At 42.5% G+C, this 17,933-nt stretch overlaps 1 protein-coding gene and 1 long non-coding RNA gene across 2 annotated transcripts in view; one reads left to right on the top strand and one right to left on the bottom strand.

The window, feature by feature from the left end:
- Positions 1-15,935, bottom strand: part of prkg2 (protein kinase cGMP-dependent 2) — a 42,125-nt gene extending 26,190 nt beyond the window's left edge. Inside the window, exons 1-4 of the mRNA XM_085180301.1 lie at positions 15,758-15,935; positions 14,478-14,982; positions 4,835-5,001; positions 1,646-1,759 (exon numbers count right to left, since the gene is read on the bottom strand). Coding sequence (XP_085036427.1) covers positions 1,646-1,759; positions 4,835-5,001; positions 14,478-14,974 — 778 coding nt within the window. The 5' untranslated portion in view covers positions 14,975-14,982; positions 15,758-15,935. The remainder of the gene's footprint in view (positions 1-1,645; positions 1,760-4,834; positions 5,002-14,477; positions 14,983-15,757) is intronic.
- Positions 1-17,933, top strand: part of LOC146506184 (uncharacterized) — a 351,963-nt gene that overhangs the window by 188,819 nt on the left and 145,211 nt on the right. The window lies entirely within an intron of this gene.

Raw genomic sequence — 17,933 nt, 5'->3', positions numbered from 1 at the left:
AAGAAGACAAAAACCAATCAGCACGAAAAGCTGCGGCTGTCATGTAAAGCCTCTGTCAACACGACCGCGCTGACGCGTGTTTGCTTCCCGTCCAGCTTCTTCTGCTCAGCGTTTTAAGCCTGAAACTCAGACGGAGGTCACTCCTGATTCTTTTGTTATTGACGTCGTTCTGGAAGTTTCACAAATGCAACGTCAAAGCGATATGCATCGACATGTCGATTATTTATTTTTTGTTTCTTCCACTCATATAATGATTTATTGTCTGCCTGTGCTCTCAGCAGAAGTCCAGGAATAAGGACAGGAACCCCTCGTCGAGAAAAGGGACAGTTATTAGAGTTTAAACGTCACCTGTAAGATTCTGAGCTGAAAAAATCAGGTTAAATTTGGTTCTAAGATGAACTGTGAGGCTAAATGTCTGCATCACAGCACATATTTTAACAATTCAAATTCAAATCTTTTAATACATGTGCCTGACGCTTTCTTTAAATGTCACTGAGATCACACAGCCATACAACGTCCACTCCACACACAGACACGCTTCCCACAGGGTCGCGTCTCCCTGTTCGTCAGCAATGAGACGTCTGCAGCATCTGGACAGTAACTATAGATGTTAGAGCAGTGTGGTGTTGCAGCGGTTAGCACTGCTGCCTCTCAGCAACAAGGTTGTTGGTTCACTTCTACTCTTTAAAGAATTTAACGAGGAGTGTGGAGGATCAAACGTCCCTTTCACTTTCCTGCCAAATGTAAAGGGGTCGTATTCATGGCTGTCATGCCCAAGACCTTCTTCACAGACGAATAACTGCCAGAGACCATTGTTGTATTAAACTTAAACACAGAATAGGATTGACAGTCTTCAATGGGCTTTCGGATTTCCTACTTCTTTCCTGTCCCACTATCAGAGCTCTGCTAGTTCTGCTCCGTATGTGCAGCCTGATGATAAACTCTTAAACTGGAACACTGGAACACACTGGTGTTTGATTTTGTCTGCTGTGTGGGTCGCGGGTGATTCAAACCCTCGGGCACTCAGTGTGTTTCAACCTTAAAAAAAGCGTCCTAAACACACCGAGCTCTGATGTAGTTTCACTCTCTACTGTACAAATTCAAAACAAGCAAACAGAATTATGGATGCACGGCCACATTAGATCCAGGTGTGCAGAAAATACTTCTTCTTAGATTTTTCTCCTGTTTGTTGACAATGAATTTTATGACAGGTCGTACATTAAAGGAAGAAAATAGAGCATAAAACATGAAACAGCAGCTTAAGTGACATTAATCCTTCTCTTGTCTGTGGCTCTCTGAAAGGATGAATAAAACACAGAAGTTCCCTGGTTTGATCTTTTTGTGCTGGTGCGAAATCTTCAGGTGTTCAGCTGGATTGAGATCTGGTGACTCAAAGTGTCACAAGATGTGTGAATCACTTTTCTGGTGACTGAACCACTCAGTAACACCGAGTGCATCATCAGCTGCACGAAACCATCAGGACAGAAGGTAAAGGTGATCATCCAGAAGCAGTTTGTATTGATTTGCAGTGATGCTGCCCTCCAAGGTCACTGTGAGGGTTCACACCTGTTCTTTTGTTGTTGTCTGTATTAAAATGATTTTAGTGGGAAAAAGCCGTATGACTCTAAAACAGATTTGCCGTTACCTCGCACTGATGCGGTCCGCGTGCAGTTGTACAGAATGGCTAACTCCCCAAACGCAGTCCACACCGTTATCGATGTGATCAGTTTGTTATGCTGAAACACATCCAGCTTCCCATCTGCAAATATGAAACAAGGACAATCAATAGGTTACATTTTTAAACCCCAAATTTCAGACACAGACGATGAACATATCAGGAGCTAACCGAGTGAATTTTTCACTTCATTCATTAAGGTCACGGTAACATCGTCTGGGTGAAGCTTCATTAGGTTTGTGTGCTTTTCAGGATTTCACCTGGCAGACGTGCCTCTTTAATACGCTGATTCTCAACATTTCCATTAAATTTCTAAATCTGCATATGAGACCAGAAACCCCACAAATGTCCCTTCTGTCTCATCTCCACTATAATAGAAATTGAAGAGTTCTTTAGTCATTATAATTAGCAGCTGCTGATGTCTGCGTGAGGATTTAAAACCTCTGATGATGAATAATTATTCATCAGAGCCGTTTTGGTAACTCTTCACAGCACAAAACAAACGCTGTGTCGATTTAGCTCAGGTGCTGAAACGTCAGAGCTCAGCAGATCAACAAACAAGGACTCTGTAATCTCTGCGGTTTCCTGCCCAGGGTGAGACGTCACTTTAACACCAGACGGCAGAAGAAATACTTACTTTGTCTCTGACGAGCAAATGTCAGTTACTGGCAGAGGACAGACCATTGCTCTGAGGTCAGGTGGTTGTTTAAAAAAACACTTAGTTGCCTGGTTACAACCAAATATAAAGTGAATTTATAAATACATGAATACATCTAAATGAATAAGAAAGAAAAGATGAGGGGAGGGTGGGTAACTGTGAATGTATTAAAAATAAAGACATAGTGGGTTATAGTGCATTTCACTCAATGTCCTTCCAAAAGGAACTTTTTCTCTGCCATGAATACATCACACCAGCTAAATTAATTCACTTCACTTCAGTTTTATTTATATATCAACAAATCTCAGCAGCAGTTGCCTCGAGGTGCGTTATATTGAAAAAACCCAACAATTACATGACCTCCTCTGAGCAAGCACTTGGCAAACGTGGGAAGGAAGAACTCCCTTTTAACAGGAAGTGAACTCGGCTCAGGAAGGAGCGGCCATCTGCCACGACATGATCAATCTGTTACATGTCGGTTACTTTTAAACTTGTATACATTTGTATCTACTTTCAATCTGTGCCTAACAGTCCAACCAATCAGACCCCTGCTGTTGTTTTACTTCGATGTTATTGGCTCATTCTCAGACTGGCTGTAGCCAATGAAAGCAAAGATCTCACATAGACCACAAATGGTCTTCTCAGAATAACACGACACACACAGCAGTCACCGCTCAGTTCCAATGAAGCCGCAGTCTGAAAGCAAAGCACCAGGTTCGTTTACGATTTTGTAGCCAGACTGGACTGTTTGAAACATTTCTACGAGCAAAACAACAAATGCCCTTCCTGGCTGTCCTATAATCACATATTAAAAGAATGGGATTGCACTGATGATCAAATTTGTGGCTGACGCTGATGATTTAGAGAAAAATTTACCAGAAGCCGGTGCAGTTATTTATTTATTTATTTTCATTCCTCGCCTCTTTTAAAGGGAAACAGAGAAATTTTCATAAAATAAATGAAGTCTTTTCTTTGAGCAATTAAATTGATGAAAATTAGCCACATTTACTGACATCATATTTGCCGTTATGCCATCGACAGCCAACGAGATTTTGACCTGTAGCGATGAACTGATAAATCAGTGCATCCCTCCGTATTCTTCACTCAAGAAAGTACGAGAAATACAAACCCTACCCCCCCTAACCCTAACCCTATTGTTTCAACACACTCACCCGGTGGTGTTTTATAAAACCCAAGCCTTGTTGCACTTTGGACATCTCACCAACCTCGACTACACCGAGGCCAAATTCATGACCTCTGAGTTTTGTAATCGCTGCCTGTTCCCAACGAGAAAACACATTTCTCTCCTTTATTAACACGAGTGAGAACAAATGTAAGCAGAAGACTCCCGAGTGGGATCTGCTGTCTGCACTTGTGTTAAATGTTCCGCAAATCCATTTATTTCTGTGTTATTCTTTGGAGAAGTGAAAAAGCTTTTTACTGGTTTCTCTTCAGTTCCTAAGAGAAACCACATGTAATCAACACTAAGTGAATGCATTTCAGCTTAGAAAAACACTGACAAAGAGCAGCAAAATAACTGGGAAAGAAATTCCCAGAATCAGCCCCAACAAAAGCAAAACAAATGTCAGAAGAAATGGTGGCGTGTTTCCCAAGGAGGATGCACAACGTCCCTCGTGCAGGTGCCTTTCATTTCCCTGTCTGGAAGGGCATCCAGCACATGTGTGTGTGGCCACTGTGGCGCCTGCATGTGAATAAGAGCAGCTTAAAGTAGCTTCTAATTGGCTGATCAAACTTTCTGCGCTTCATCGTTTGTGCATGTGTGAAATCTGTACATTAAAAGTCAAATTGCGGCTCATTGTAACTTTCAAAAGTAGCCCTCCATATATCCATTTTCATGACATCTGAGTCTTTAACAAAAACAAAGCACAGATGGTGCAGCTGTGCCGCACAACACAGTTAATTGACATCCCTTTAAAAAGCCTCGACTCCTGTTTCTCTCTCTCTCCTCCGCTTGCATCACTGGTGGGAGGGACTAAGCTGTGAGGCGAGGAATCAAGGATTTAATCAAGTGAGAAACAAGAAATGTCCTTTAATCCAAAAGCCTTATAAAAGCCAGGCCTTCTAGCAAGGGCACGTTCAAACCTGAAAATGATGCTGAAAAGGATGCGATAACGGGCAACCTCCAAAGTTATTTGCTACCTCACCACAGCGTCTTGTATATTCACCCTGTTGTGTTTGAAAAGCATGCATACAGTGAGTGAGCTTCTCTTGGTGCAAAACTTGACTAACAAACCACCAACAAAATAAAAAAACTACTCAAAAAACTTGAATGCAGCCCAGCTGGTGATGCAAACTGTTGCTTCCTCATAGCACATGGCTTCACACGTTGCTCTGGCTTCTCATTGGGCATCATGTGTCATATGACATCTCACACAAACGTCAGTGCCACAAGAATAAGCGTGCAACAGTAAACTGAAGGAAGTTTATTTTTCCTTTCAAACTTAACTCCGGACTAAGAAGATGACAGGAAGCGAAAGTACCTGCCAGGACAAACAGATGGTTCCCAGGCTCTCCCTGCTTGATGACGTACTCTCCCTGCTGGTAAGTGTGCTCATACATGCACTCCACCATGTCTTTGATCTGCTGCAGCTCCAGCCTCTTCAGGTATTGGTTCTTGTTGAGGGCATCTGTCAGCAGCTTCTTTACACTGTCACAGACAGCAACAGGAGAGAAGTTAGAGAACCGAGCTTTACCGAGTGTTGCTGTTTGAAGATTAGAAAGCACGGCCTGTGTTCCCTGTAAGATATGAAAGGGTGAACATAATTACAGGAGCAGTTACAGGCCTGCTGCTTTGTTTATCACTCGGAAACGTTTGCGTTTGTGTTTTTGTTCTTCTTTTAGGAGACGAGAGATTCAGGAGTGAAAGTAGTGGAACCAAACTATAGTCATCTTTCAACTGCTTTTACTCCTGCACTTTGTTTTGAATTAAGTAAATACTGCACAGGAGAAAAGCAAAGACAGAAAGAAGAAACTTTTACTTATCAGTGGAGTGATGACTTCCTTTCTTGGTTTTCACGTTTTCCTTTCTCCCCTTTCCATCTGTGTCTGTTTCATCCCACAAATTATACTTTAAACACTGAAAACCATAAAAGTCACCTCTTATATATTTAACCAATGTGATCTTTTGTTTTCATGGACAGTTATTTGGAGTCTGATATACATTTAAATGCTGTAAAAAGATTCTACTGTGAGAGTAGTTTTCCTCAGAGGGACCGCTCACCCCAGCATCAAAGATGTTGGTGTTTTCAGTGCTTTCTTATGCTGTAGAACCAACCTCAGTTCTTTGGAAAATAATTCTGATTAACATCAAAAAGAAATGATTAGAATATTAGCAGAAATTCTGTTATTTTCTTTTTGCACTTTTACATTTTCATAACTCTTAACATAGTGACAAGCGCCTAAAACTGTTTCCCAGCCTTATATGAAATTTGTACACAAGTTAAATTCACTCACAGGTTGGAATTATTTCTTTAAAATCTGCGTTGCCGTCATTCTTTATTATGAGCTTAATCTCATAAATTTTTTCTAATTTTATAGTTTGATCTTTGTTTTTAAAATATGCCGTCCACATTTCTGACTGGTCACATGGTGCAAACCCACTCTTCATCAGACAGTTATGCAAAAAGTCCATATAAACAAACACAAACCAAGGGAAAAAACAACATAAATGAAACATAGAAAAGGTTTAAGAATAAATAACAAATAATAAAGATTTATTTATTTTCATTTTTTAGGCACATGATATTAATGAAAAACTCATATACAGTGGGGCAAAAAAGTATTTAGTCAGCCACCGATTGTGCAAGTTCCCCCACTTAAAATGATGACAGAGGTCAGTAATTTGCACCAGAGGTACACTTCAACTGTGAGAGACAGAATGTGAAAAAAAATCCATGAATTCACATGGTAGGATTTGTAAAGAATTTATTCGTAAATCAGGGTGGAAAATAAGTATTTGGTCACCTCAAACAAGGAAAATCCCTGGCTCTCACAGACCTGTAACGTCTTCTGTAAGAAGCTTTTCTGTCCCCCACTCGTTACCTGTATGAATGGCACCTGTTTGACCTCATCATCTGTATAAAAGACACCTGTCCACAGCCTCAACCAGTCAGACTCCAAACTCCGCCATGGCCAAGACCAAAGAGCTTTCGAAGGACATCAGGAAAAGAATTGTAGACCTGCACCAGACTGGGAAGAGTGAATCTACAATAGGCAAGCAGCTTGGTGTGAAAAAATCAACTGTGGGAGCAATCATCAGAAAATGGAAGACATACAAGACCACTGATAATCTCCCTCGATCTGGGGCTCCACGCAAGATCTCATCCCGTGGGGTCAAAATGATCATGAGAACGGTGAGCAAAGATCCCAGAACCACACGGGGGGACCTGGTGAATGACCTGCAGAGAGCTGGGACCAAAGTAACAAAGGTCACCATCAGTAACACACTACAACGGCAGGGAATCAAATCCCGCAGTGCCAGACGTGTTCCACTGCTGAAGCCAGTGCATGTCCAGGCCCGTCTGAAGTTTGCCAGAGAGCACATGGATGATACAGCAGAGGATTGGGAGAATGTCATGTGGTCAGATGAAACCAAAGTAGAACTTTTTGGTATAAACTCAACTCGTCGTGTTTGGAGGAAGAAGAATACTGAGTTGCATCCCAAGAACACCATACCTACTGTGAAGCATGGGGGTGGAAACATCATGCTATGGGGCTGTTTTTCTGCCAAGGGGACAGGACGACTGATCCGTGTTAAGGACAGAATGAATGGGGCCAAGTATCGTGAGATTTTGAGCCAAAACCTCCTTCCATCAGTGAGAACTTTGAAGATGAAACGAGGCTGGGTCTTCCAACATGACAATGATCCAAAACACACCGCCCGGGCAACAAAGGAGTGGCTCCGTAAGAAGCATTTGAAAGTCCTGGAGTGGCCTAGCCAGTCTCCAGACCTCAACCCCATAGAAAATCTGTGGCGGGAGTTGAAAGTCCGTGTTGCTCGGCGACAGCCCCAAAACATCACTGCTCTTGAGAAGATCTGCATGGAGGAATGGGCCAAAATACCAGCTACTGTGTGTGCAAACCTGGTAAAGACCTATAGTAAACGTTTGACCTCTGTTATTGCCAACAAAGGTTATGTTACAAAGTATTGAGTTGTATTTTTGTTATTGACCAAATACTTATTTTCCACCCTGATTTACGAATAAATTCTTTACAAATCCTACCATGTGAATTCATAGATTTTTTTTTTTTTTCACAGTTGAAGTGTACCTCTGGTGCAAATTACTGACCTCTGTCATCATTTTAAGTGGGGTAACTTGCACAATCGGTGGCTGACTAAATACTTTTTTGCCCCACTGTACGTATTAGAGTGGCTGTTTTTCTATGAATTGGTGCCAAGCTGTGTCTGTTTTGACTGGACATCCTCTCCATGCGTGTTGTTACCCATATGGAAAAGAAATAGTAAAAACATATATGATTTACTCATGAAAGTGGCCACTTTCTCATTACTTTCATATATTTTTTTTAGTAAGTATCCAAAACATACAAGTTTCATTATATAATTTTTCAAGGGATCTTATATGTGTTTTCACTCTTATATGCTTTTCATACAAGTTTCATACAAGACAGATAAAAACTTTATAAGATTTATATATCTTTTCCATATGGGTATCTGAAGAGCAGATGTGCTTAAAACATTACAGCTTTCTTGATGCAATAAACTGAAATTAGACTTTCTTTCTTTCTTTCTTGCATATGCTGCAAACATCACCCGAGAGAACGTGCTCATGTCTAGATTGGAAATCCCTGGATTGACTTGAGTTGAAAACCACCTTTGTGTGGCTCTTAGCCTCATTGATGATGTGAAGTAAGTGCAGTCAGATAAGGAAAAGACTCTTGTAGTTATGCAAAAACCTTGTTGTGATCACTTTAACGTAGGAATTATTTTCTTTCTGTCCTCATGCTTGTGCCAGCTGATTCCTGTTGTTGATCTACAGCTGGCACAAGCATGAACTTCCTGTCTGCAGTGATGGGTGCTTACATCTGCACAGTGACATGTGTGGAAAGAAAATAGTTATTGATGAAACCGACCCAAAGATTGCAAACCAGCTCTGCCAGACCACTCGAGTCGCCACGTACTCATCACTCTCCGGTTCATATGTGTATCATGTTTGTAGAGAAGGTAAGATGCCAAACTCTGACTGCATCGTTCTGCGATAATAAATCATCTCAAGTGACATCTGACTAAACAAAGTTTGTGAATTTTTATTGTTATAATGTAACCAGGTCTTAATGTCTCTGCAGCCTCTCCACACCCAAGTGACTTGGACAGATAACCAGCCACGGACGGGGTCACTTTAAGTGAGCTGCTTTACTCGCTCTGCTGAAGTCCTTCTCCCACCACTGATTCCACTTACACGGTGAGTTACTGATCCGTCAGGCAGGACTCCCACATCCACATTACTCACCACATTTTAAATATTTTGTCTCCTGTGAAATGATGAGTATTCGCAGCCCCGGGGCTCCCTCCTGAAAACAGATCGAGTAAAATTGGGGAAAACGTAAAATCATCACGAGCTGCCAAAGTTCACCGACGTGCATTTGAACAGCTGCAGCGAGGGGATGTATACGGCGAAGACATCATCTCCTTTGGGGAGCTGTGAAAAGGTTAGGAGGCACGGTTGAATGCTGACTATAGATCACGAGAGCGAGTCGGGGTGCGAGAGCCGGGTGGTCTGTTTATCCACCTTATCGTGTGTGATGAATTATCACTCTGGGCTTCGTAAAAAGAAAGCAGCTGACACGCAGCCCTTTATTTTTCAGCCAACATCCTTTCCTCCCACCTAGCTGTGTCATTACCCTCCAACATGTTACCGTCATTCACACAAGTGTTGCGTATCAAAGCCTGCCTACATGAGGGTACCAGACGGCCTCATTTACATTCGTTTTGGTTATATAATCCATGCCGGGCTTATTAGCGACACATGTTTTAAACATGAGGATCGCATTGAGAGGGAGGGAGACTCTGCGTGCTATTGTTTATTCGCTGCAGAGCTCTGCGTTCGGCTTGTACGATCTGAGGAACGCTCACGATGACAAAAATCTATTTTACTTTCATGCTGGAAATCTAACAACACTTCATGCGTTCATTAAAAGACCTTTTAAGTTGTTTTGCTTGTGCCTGAGCTACTTATGTGTGCAGTAAATGATGGCACATGAGGGGGGGGTGAGGTGGGTCCCACGTTTTAGTTGTTGGTCTCAGTTGGGTTTGATCACAAAGCATCTCTGTACACTCTTCCAGACCACCGAAACAAATGCAAAACACGACTCAATCGCTCGGAAATTGCTGCATTTGCTCTTATTTAAACCGCTTAAGAACAAAAGCGGCCGAACGCCAAATCAGAGGAGCCGAGGAAACATGGGTGGCATCTGTTACGTGGTCAGTAAAATGAAAGGGAAACGATCATATTGATGATGCATGAAGTATCTGGATTGACTGCTGTTGATCCAAATGAGATCAGCGCCACTGAAGATGACATCGTTACGTTTAACCTGAAGCACAGACTTGGTGTCTAAGAATAAACGGCACTACAAAGATGATAAAGCTATTTTTAAGGGAAAGGTATTATTTGAAGATTGATAAAGCTGCTTCATCTGAAACATCTGCCTCTGTTTCTAATTTCCACAGAAATCTCAACAGACAGCACGCTGATGGAAACAAAGTTTCATAGTTGTGGGAAATTGTCTCACATGGGCTTTTTGGAGCCTTTGATATCAGATTATTGTGCTACATTCACTCTTATCAAGTGTAAAATTGAATAAAATGGGCAGGAAGTCTTAAAGAGTTTGATAGAAATGCCCTCTGAGGTCCACATCAGTCATCTGCAGTGAGCTTAGCTAACAGTCTGAAAATAGAGCATAGGTTATGGAAAGCTCAACTAGAGCACACTTATCACGTTTATCGTGCTCGTTTACAGTCCGCTGCAGTCTGCACGCTCAGCCAATGAGCAGCTCTCATACATAAAAGTGTTATCGACCTTCAAGTGCATTTCTAAACCTAATGATTATAAAGGCACCGCTTCCTTCCTGAGGAAGGTGGCGTCCAAATGTTTATCTGGCTTCTTTATATTGCGCGTGTGTATCTGTGCATCCATATATAAACTAGCTCATTCATTTTTCATATGAACGTATAAATAATGGACAACCAAAGCAATGTTAAAGGCAACTTTTAAAAAAATGCTTTTATCAAAGTTCAAAATGACCTTTAAACAGATTTATAAGAAAAAAGCTAAAGACTGTTGGGTGGCAGCCAGTCAGGATTAAAGCTGCTGCACCGAAGCAGAGCTGCACCGAAGCAGAGCTGCACCGAAGCAGAGCTGCACCGAAGCAGAGCTGCACCGAAGCAGAGCTGCACCGAAGCAGAGCTGCACCGAAGCAGAGCTGCACCGAAGCAGAGCTGCACCGAAGCAGAGCTGCACCGAAGCAGAGCTGCGCAGCTGTGCAGCAGGTTTGATTTAGAAGGTTTTAGGTTGGTGGCTTCATTTATAAAACATAATCATGATGAATTTTTGTGTGACTAAAGCAGAAAGTCATGTTTGTATAACTCCTAACTTTGAAGTGGGTGAAAATCTTTTCCACAGTGTCCGTCTGCTCTCCCTCCCACAGCAGTGATGATCGAGCTTCAGTTCACCTCGGTGTGGGTAACTTTTTTTTTCATGACTGCTGGTCACTGGTTTGGATTTGCCAACCTGCCATTCAGTCCCTCAACGTGTGCTGCATGGTCATGCCTAATGACTGTCTGCTGATATTCAGGTTTCAGACAAGTTTTTCTAACACAAAGGTTTGGGGATTTTGGACACACTGACATTGCTGTCTCACTGCTCTCTGACAACCAGTCTCAGCAGAGATGCTCAGTTCAGCTTATTGTTGCCAAGTTAGCGTCTGAACCTAAAGACTCGGAAACCTTTCACACCCCCCCTTCTTTACCATATTTTTTAATTTTTAAAAACGTTCCTAGTGTTGGGCTCTTTCACTGTTGGGATGAGGCACACCTCCCTCTGTGCTGTTCAGTGAGCAGCAGCATCCACATCACATCACTGTGATAGAGGCAGCGTCCTCTCTGAGTGATCACAGCACTATTGATAAACTTATGCAGTCTGATTTAATGAGACAACAAAATACGAGTCTCCGTGGAAGCTTTGACTAATCAGCGTGGATTACCAAAGAATCTCAAAAGGTCCAAACTGGTATTCAGGAGAGCAGTGCATCATGGCCCACGGTTCCTCCTGACCAGTGTTGGTCAAGTTACTTGAAAAAAGTAATCAGTAACTAATTACTGATTACTTCCCCCAAAAAGTAATCCCGTTACTTTACTGATTACTTATTTTCAAAAGTAATTAATTACTTAGTTACTTTTTAAAAACACAATTTACAACCTGAATAGGTGATGAAGTGATAGATCTTTCAGCCCAATTCTACTTTTTCTACATAATCATCATACAAAATGTAATCAAATGGAAAAGTCTCTTTTAAAACTTGTTTTATTAGTTTTAATCTTTTAACTTTATGCATCAAGCAAACATTTAATTATCTGCAACATTCTCTGACTGGAAGAAATTTGTTTAACATTTAAACTTATTTTCTGCACATTCCAGCACATAAAATAAAATATTTTTTGTGTTTACACTCAGTCTTTCAAATAGATGCAAGTAAAACACAGCAGAAAATAAATAAAGTCAAAGACTAGCGGTCCTGTTGCTCTATTTTCACCTGTAAAGCAGGAGTGGGGTAGGCGGAGGTTTACCCTGGTGCAGGTGTGCAGCGGTCAGTGGAAGAATCCGCGAGTTTCTCTGTGAGTTTCCCATTACGTCGTAGCTACTCGGTGCTTGTTTGGAAGTTTAGGGTTTTTTTGCTGTAAAAAGAAGTTTTCTTCCCACGCACAACGGACACTAATGTTTTTGTCACTTTTTATGGAATCAAACTCAAAGTAAGGTCAGTACTTCCACGCTTTAAACGCTGCACGCTCATACTCTCTCCGCACTCGATATATGATCCATTGTTGATCTGCACACAGCTGTTGTCACGAACGTCGCACTCGCTTACGTCACTGTCATGAGACATTCTCGCAAAAAAAATCACGGTTTTAGTAACGCAGTAACGCAGCGTTCCTACGGGAAAGTAACGGTAATCTAATTACCGTTTTTGCAATAGTAATCCCTTACTTTACTCGTTACTTGAAAAAAGTAATCGGATTACAGTAACGCGTTACTGCCCATCTCTGCTCCTGACTAAGCCTTCTTGTTTTCTGGCATTTTATGAGTGGCTTCTACAAGACAGGCACCATCAGTTTAGGTTGATTTGAGATCTATAGATGGCAGATGTGATCCGCAGCTTCTTTTATGATTTGAATGCAAGTTCGAACATAAATCGAAGAAAGTTTTCGAAATTGTGCTTCTGCTGTGTGTGTAGCAAAATCACACAGTGGCTTTAAATCCAACATGCTGTACTTTGGCAGTTTAACCAAAGACTGCAGATAAAAAATGGAGATACCTACTGTTACATCATTAGTTTGTGAAGACCCTCAGCAACTGAGTGAGGAATACTGACACTGCAGGTTCACACAGGACTTCTTATCAACGCGTGACCTGCTTTAACAGCCTTTGTTCTACTAAAGGATCCACTAAGGAAAACTTAAAACTGGCAGTTGAGACAATAAACGTAACGTTTTCCGTCTCCTATACATGGGGCCTTTTTTGGCAGTGAAGTTGCCCCCTACTGGTCATTGGAGGTTATATCTCCAGCAACAGTTGTAGTGTGAAGATCAGCGATTCCACGACCGGCGCGTTTCAGCTTGCGGCCTTCATCGGGGTCATCGGGGTGATGAAGCTATAATGATTTTCTATTTACTCTAAATGTTGTAGTTTTAACCTCTTCAGACTTTTTGTTCTTCTGCTCTGCCCCTACTGGCCATTACAAGAATTGCAAGTTTAGGTCACTTCAACAGTAGCTTTTATTTTCAGACCTGGAAGCTACAATAATATTAAAGGCCCTGCTTGTGCTGATTTCTCTGCCTGCTTCCAGCCACTAGAGGGCAGACAGGTCAACTATGACTGATTGGCCAAATTAATCTTCTTGTTTTGGGTGTCAACATTCAGTTGAGACATTTTTACAAATCATCATCTTACTCTTTGAGAGAAAGAGAAAAGGACGATTTGCCTCATTGGCTTACTTTTTTTTTATTATGTCAAGCTAACATGCCCTTTAAATGTCCTTCTGCTTTTAGAGACTTGATCCCTTGAAACATTCTTAGTTCAGCTGACTGTACTAACTTGATATACCTCTTGTTGGGGTGGGACCTACTGTAATACAAAGTGAGAGCAAAGGTCAATAAAATAAGAAGACAAATTCAATTTGAAATGATAGAAAGGACGGAGCCCTGAGTTTACATCATAGCTACACTACATAGCAAGATATAAATGCACTTTTATATGTTCAACATCTCCAAAACCAACGTTAATGTGCTGCTGTAACAGCCTCAGCTCTTCTGGTTTCAGGATTTCTATCAGGTTTTATGCCCGTGACCACTAATGAGGCTAAATACTGGTGCTGGGTGCTAAATGCCTGTGGCTCATCCCAAAGGTGCTGGATTGGGTTGTGGTGAGGGTTCCTCCACACCAAACTGCTGAAAGCGTTTCCTTACGGGCCTGTCTCTGTTTCATCGTGTTGAAACAGAAGGAAAGGCATAAACAGTGTACTGTGCAGTGCGATACACAGCGGGACATTTTTTAATTCGACACTCTGACTTTGACTCTATGGTGTGGGTCACTTCTTTTTGAACCCGTGAAAAGCAGAAAACCTCATTAAGACAGTTTTTTTCTCAGCAGCAGCTTTGAAATCTTGGACTGAATCATGTTGTTTTTCTAACAGACTTTTGTTGCACGTCATTAGCGCTAAAATCTTTGCTTCTTTGCCCACCTTTCACTTGCCACCCACACCTCTTTACGCTGCTTGCATTTTTAAAATCTCACCCACTACACCAGGATGGACTGAGCCTGAATGTGTCATGAACCTTTAGCTGGCTTCTCTCGCCAGCATGTTTTTAACCTTCCTGCAAACACGTCTCACCTTGCATCCTTTGGTACCCGAGCCTTCTCAAAGGAGAACTTTGGCAAACCGCTGGAGTCGTAGGTTCTTGATGTGGGTTCGGCAGATACCCCGGCTTTGGCGCCTTTCCTTCTGTTCAGGGTTTCCTTGATGCGAATGCTGAGGTTGGGGCTGCCCCTGCTGCTGGCTTTGACTGAAGGAGGCCTCGAAGCGAGACCCGCCGATGCTCCGCTCTTCATCACGTCCTGCAGTTTGTTGAGCTGGATGCACTTACTCTGCAGCTCCTCGCTCATCTCGGCCAGCACTCGCGTGTGTTTGGCCAGCTGCTCCTGGAGACCTTTGATCTGCTGCTCTTTGACACAAAGCTCCTCATCCTTCCTCTTGCCCTCTCGCTCCAGCTCCTCCACCCGGGCCCTCAGGAAATCCAGGGTCGAGTTTTTGAACCCACCGCCGTGATCTTTGTGCGCGCAGCCGTCAGTGTGTTTGTAGCGCTTTGATTTCATCGAACCGTTCCCCATGTTGGCACCTACAGACAAAAGAGAGTCAAAGTTTGCTGTTACGATTTAAAAGCATCCTCCAACTGCACGATGAAATTTGGCACTAAAAGGGTCCGTCTGAGGACGCTAGAGGTGAGATTTCAAACAAAAGAGCTGACGCCGCGAGAGCAGAGAACACGAGAAAGACGGGAAGGGAGGAGAGAGAGACGGCAAATCAGTATTTAATGGTCAATCAGTGTGTCCTGTCCATTTATTATTCAGAAGGCAGGAAGTATTATATTACATGAAGAGTCACTCTGGTTGTGCTCAGACAGAAGCACGGTGAGAGGAAATGCTGTCCGGGGAGCTCATGAGTGCAGAAATCAACAGAGAGTGAAGAGCTGACACGGGGCAGAAATGTTGGAGAACAATCCTGTTTTTGTTGTCGCCCCCTCACACATACAGTAGACTTCATTCATCACATTCCTGCTGGGACGGTGTCACATCAGTCTGCAGCACTCCTGCACTTTATTCTGAAAATCAAACATACTGCTGTCATTTGTAATCCTGTTTCGAAACCACCCCCGTTTATTCCTTTACTTTGGCGCTTCAACTCTTTCACACACTGACTACCAAGCAGCAGTGTGACAGTGCAGACTCGGAGCAGAGGCTGTCTTTCACCGATTTGACACATTAAAGGTTGATTCTCGCCAGTTTAACTAATTAAACCTTCCAAGGGGAGCGCGCACCTGCAACTTGCAATGCCTAGTCATTCTCCTGCTGGGAGTGAAGCCTGAATGTGCGCTGTCTCAGACAAACACTCACCTGCTTAGTTTTCAGAGCCTTCAGAAGAGCCCGGAGGTTTTTCGGAGTTAAATGAAGGAACAACGCGTCCGTGGATCCGCGCATCAGCAGAGAGGCGCTCCACCTGCTCGCATCCTCTCCTCCCTCTCTCTCTCTCTCTCTGGCTTTCATCACGGTCTGTGCGGCGCGTTCTCGCACGCGCGTGCGGCGACCGGGTGTGATTGCCAGGTCAGGTGTGAATGACGTCAACCGCGACGTTGTCGTTTCTACACCGAATATATTGATTACTTGATGTGCGTCGCTGACCCCGAACAATTAAAAAAACAACAACTGTGATTTTCTAATTTTACATTTAAGTTATTTATCTGGGCAAAAAGCAACCACTTTAAAGCGTGATCGTTTTCATTTATCAGACAGCTTTAATTAAAGTGATTAAATAAATTGATTCATTAAATTGTAAATTCCTTAAAATTACGGAAGGCCAATCAAAAAGAGTTTGGTGAAGAAGTGAAATGTGTAGCCCTGAGAGTCAACCAATTTATTTCAACACATTACATGTGTGTACTTTGTTGTCACCATGAACCATGAAATGTTCCAAATTTATTTTGAAAACATAACAGTAGATTGAACAGATGCCAAAAGATTCACCCTGATGGAAGCATCTGGAATTCAACAAGTAAAGGATGCGGAGGCTCCAAAAGGATGCTCAGTGCTCCTGCAACACGTTCTCACTCCCAAAGCGTAACATTTGACGCTAGGTGACAAATCGTCAACATATTACGTTTTCGGCTACCCACCACGTTCCTAAATGACGACCTCGGAAAAATGAGGAAATATGAGAACCGTATGGACTCAATCTACACATGTTCGCCCTTTTTCTTCAAATCGCTTAGAAACACGCTATTTAACATCACTAAAGTCCTGGTTAAGGTCAGGAAAAAGGTTATGGTTAGGGCTGGAATACAGGGCTGGAACGTCTATTACCGCGGGAGCGTCATTGCACTGGATTTCGGCCATAACCGCGTACCATAAGAACGCCGAAGGTCTCCTTTCGCGTTCCTTAGGAACGCCGCGGGACGTGACAAAACGTCGGCATGTTACGCCTCAGGAGTCCTGAGAAGTGACTCATTTCATACAGACGCTGAACGTCTCTGAGAGACGCGCCAATAATCGTTGTCATTTCCTCCAGTTTGCTCCCGGTTTTAAGATTAAGATTACAAACAAACAGAAAATGAAAGAATTGACTCCATGAAGGAAACGGAACAGTTACATTACTGTCATGTCGACATTAAAACGCTGTACTTTTTCTAAAACATACATCCACGTGTTTAGATGCCTGGTTTCAGGTAGAAGAAGCAGCCTGGTCAGCTCGGACTCTGGGCAGAGAACAGAAATCTGCACACAGTGAAACGTGTGGCTTGTTGTAGTGGACAGAAACATGTCTGAGTTGTCATCAGCTTCCTCATTTAAGTATGAATCATGTTTTTGTGTTTTGTATCACAGAGCGTGTTTCTACAATCACATCTACTTCGCTATGATGGTTATGCTGCCTGATATTCGCCTCTTTAGCTGATGTTACCAAATTAGATATTGGTTAGATAAATCATCTTATTGTGTTACGATTAAGCTCTGCTTTAGTCACGGGCGCCACCAAGGAGGGGGCATGGGGGGCACTGACCAAGCCCCAAAATTTGCTGCCCCCCACCAGTGGCCCCCCTAGCACTACTGTCCTATGTTGGTAATAAGTTTAATATACCTGTTTTAGTGGGCCCCATATGCCATCCCTATGTAAAATTCTGGAGGCGCCCCTGGCTTTAGCACTTCACATATTTGTCTGCACTGGCTCACTTTAAAGATGCGTTAAGTATTTTTGTCCACTTGTGGGCAGTGGTGCAAGAGGCAAAAACAGCACCTGATACCCTGATATGCACCAGCTATATTATGATTTAGTCATGTTTCTGACCACCTGTGGTGCAGGTCTGATATATGGTCCACAGCAGCTACAAGGAAGGAAAATATTTGTCTCTCGGCTGTCCCACTTTCCCACAAGCTTCAGGGGGAAATATTGAAAAGAACAGATTTTGGAATTGTTACTGTTTTCAATGCTGTTGTTACAATTTTAAATAGCACAGCGATAAAGAAATACAACAAAAATAATTTGAGTGGATTCATCAGGTGATGAGTGTAAGTACAGGCT

Source organism: Neolamprologus multifasciatus, chromosome 12 (genome assembly GCF_963576455.1).
Source record: "Neolamprologus multifasciatus chromosome 12, fNeoMul1.2, whole genome shotgun sequence".
Classification (NCBI taxonomy): Eukaryota; Metazoa; Chordata; class Actinopteri; order Cichliformes; family Cichlidae; genus Neolamprologus; species Neolamprologus multifasciatus.
This window is presented reverse-complemented; position numbering and strand designations above follow the sequence as displayed.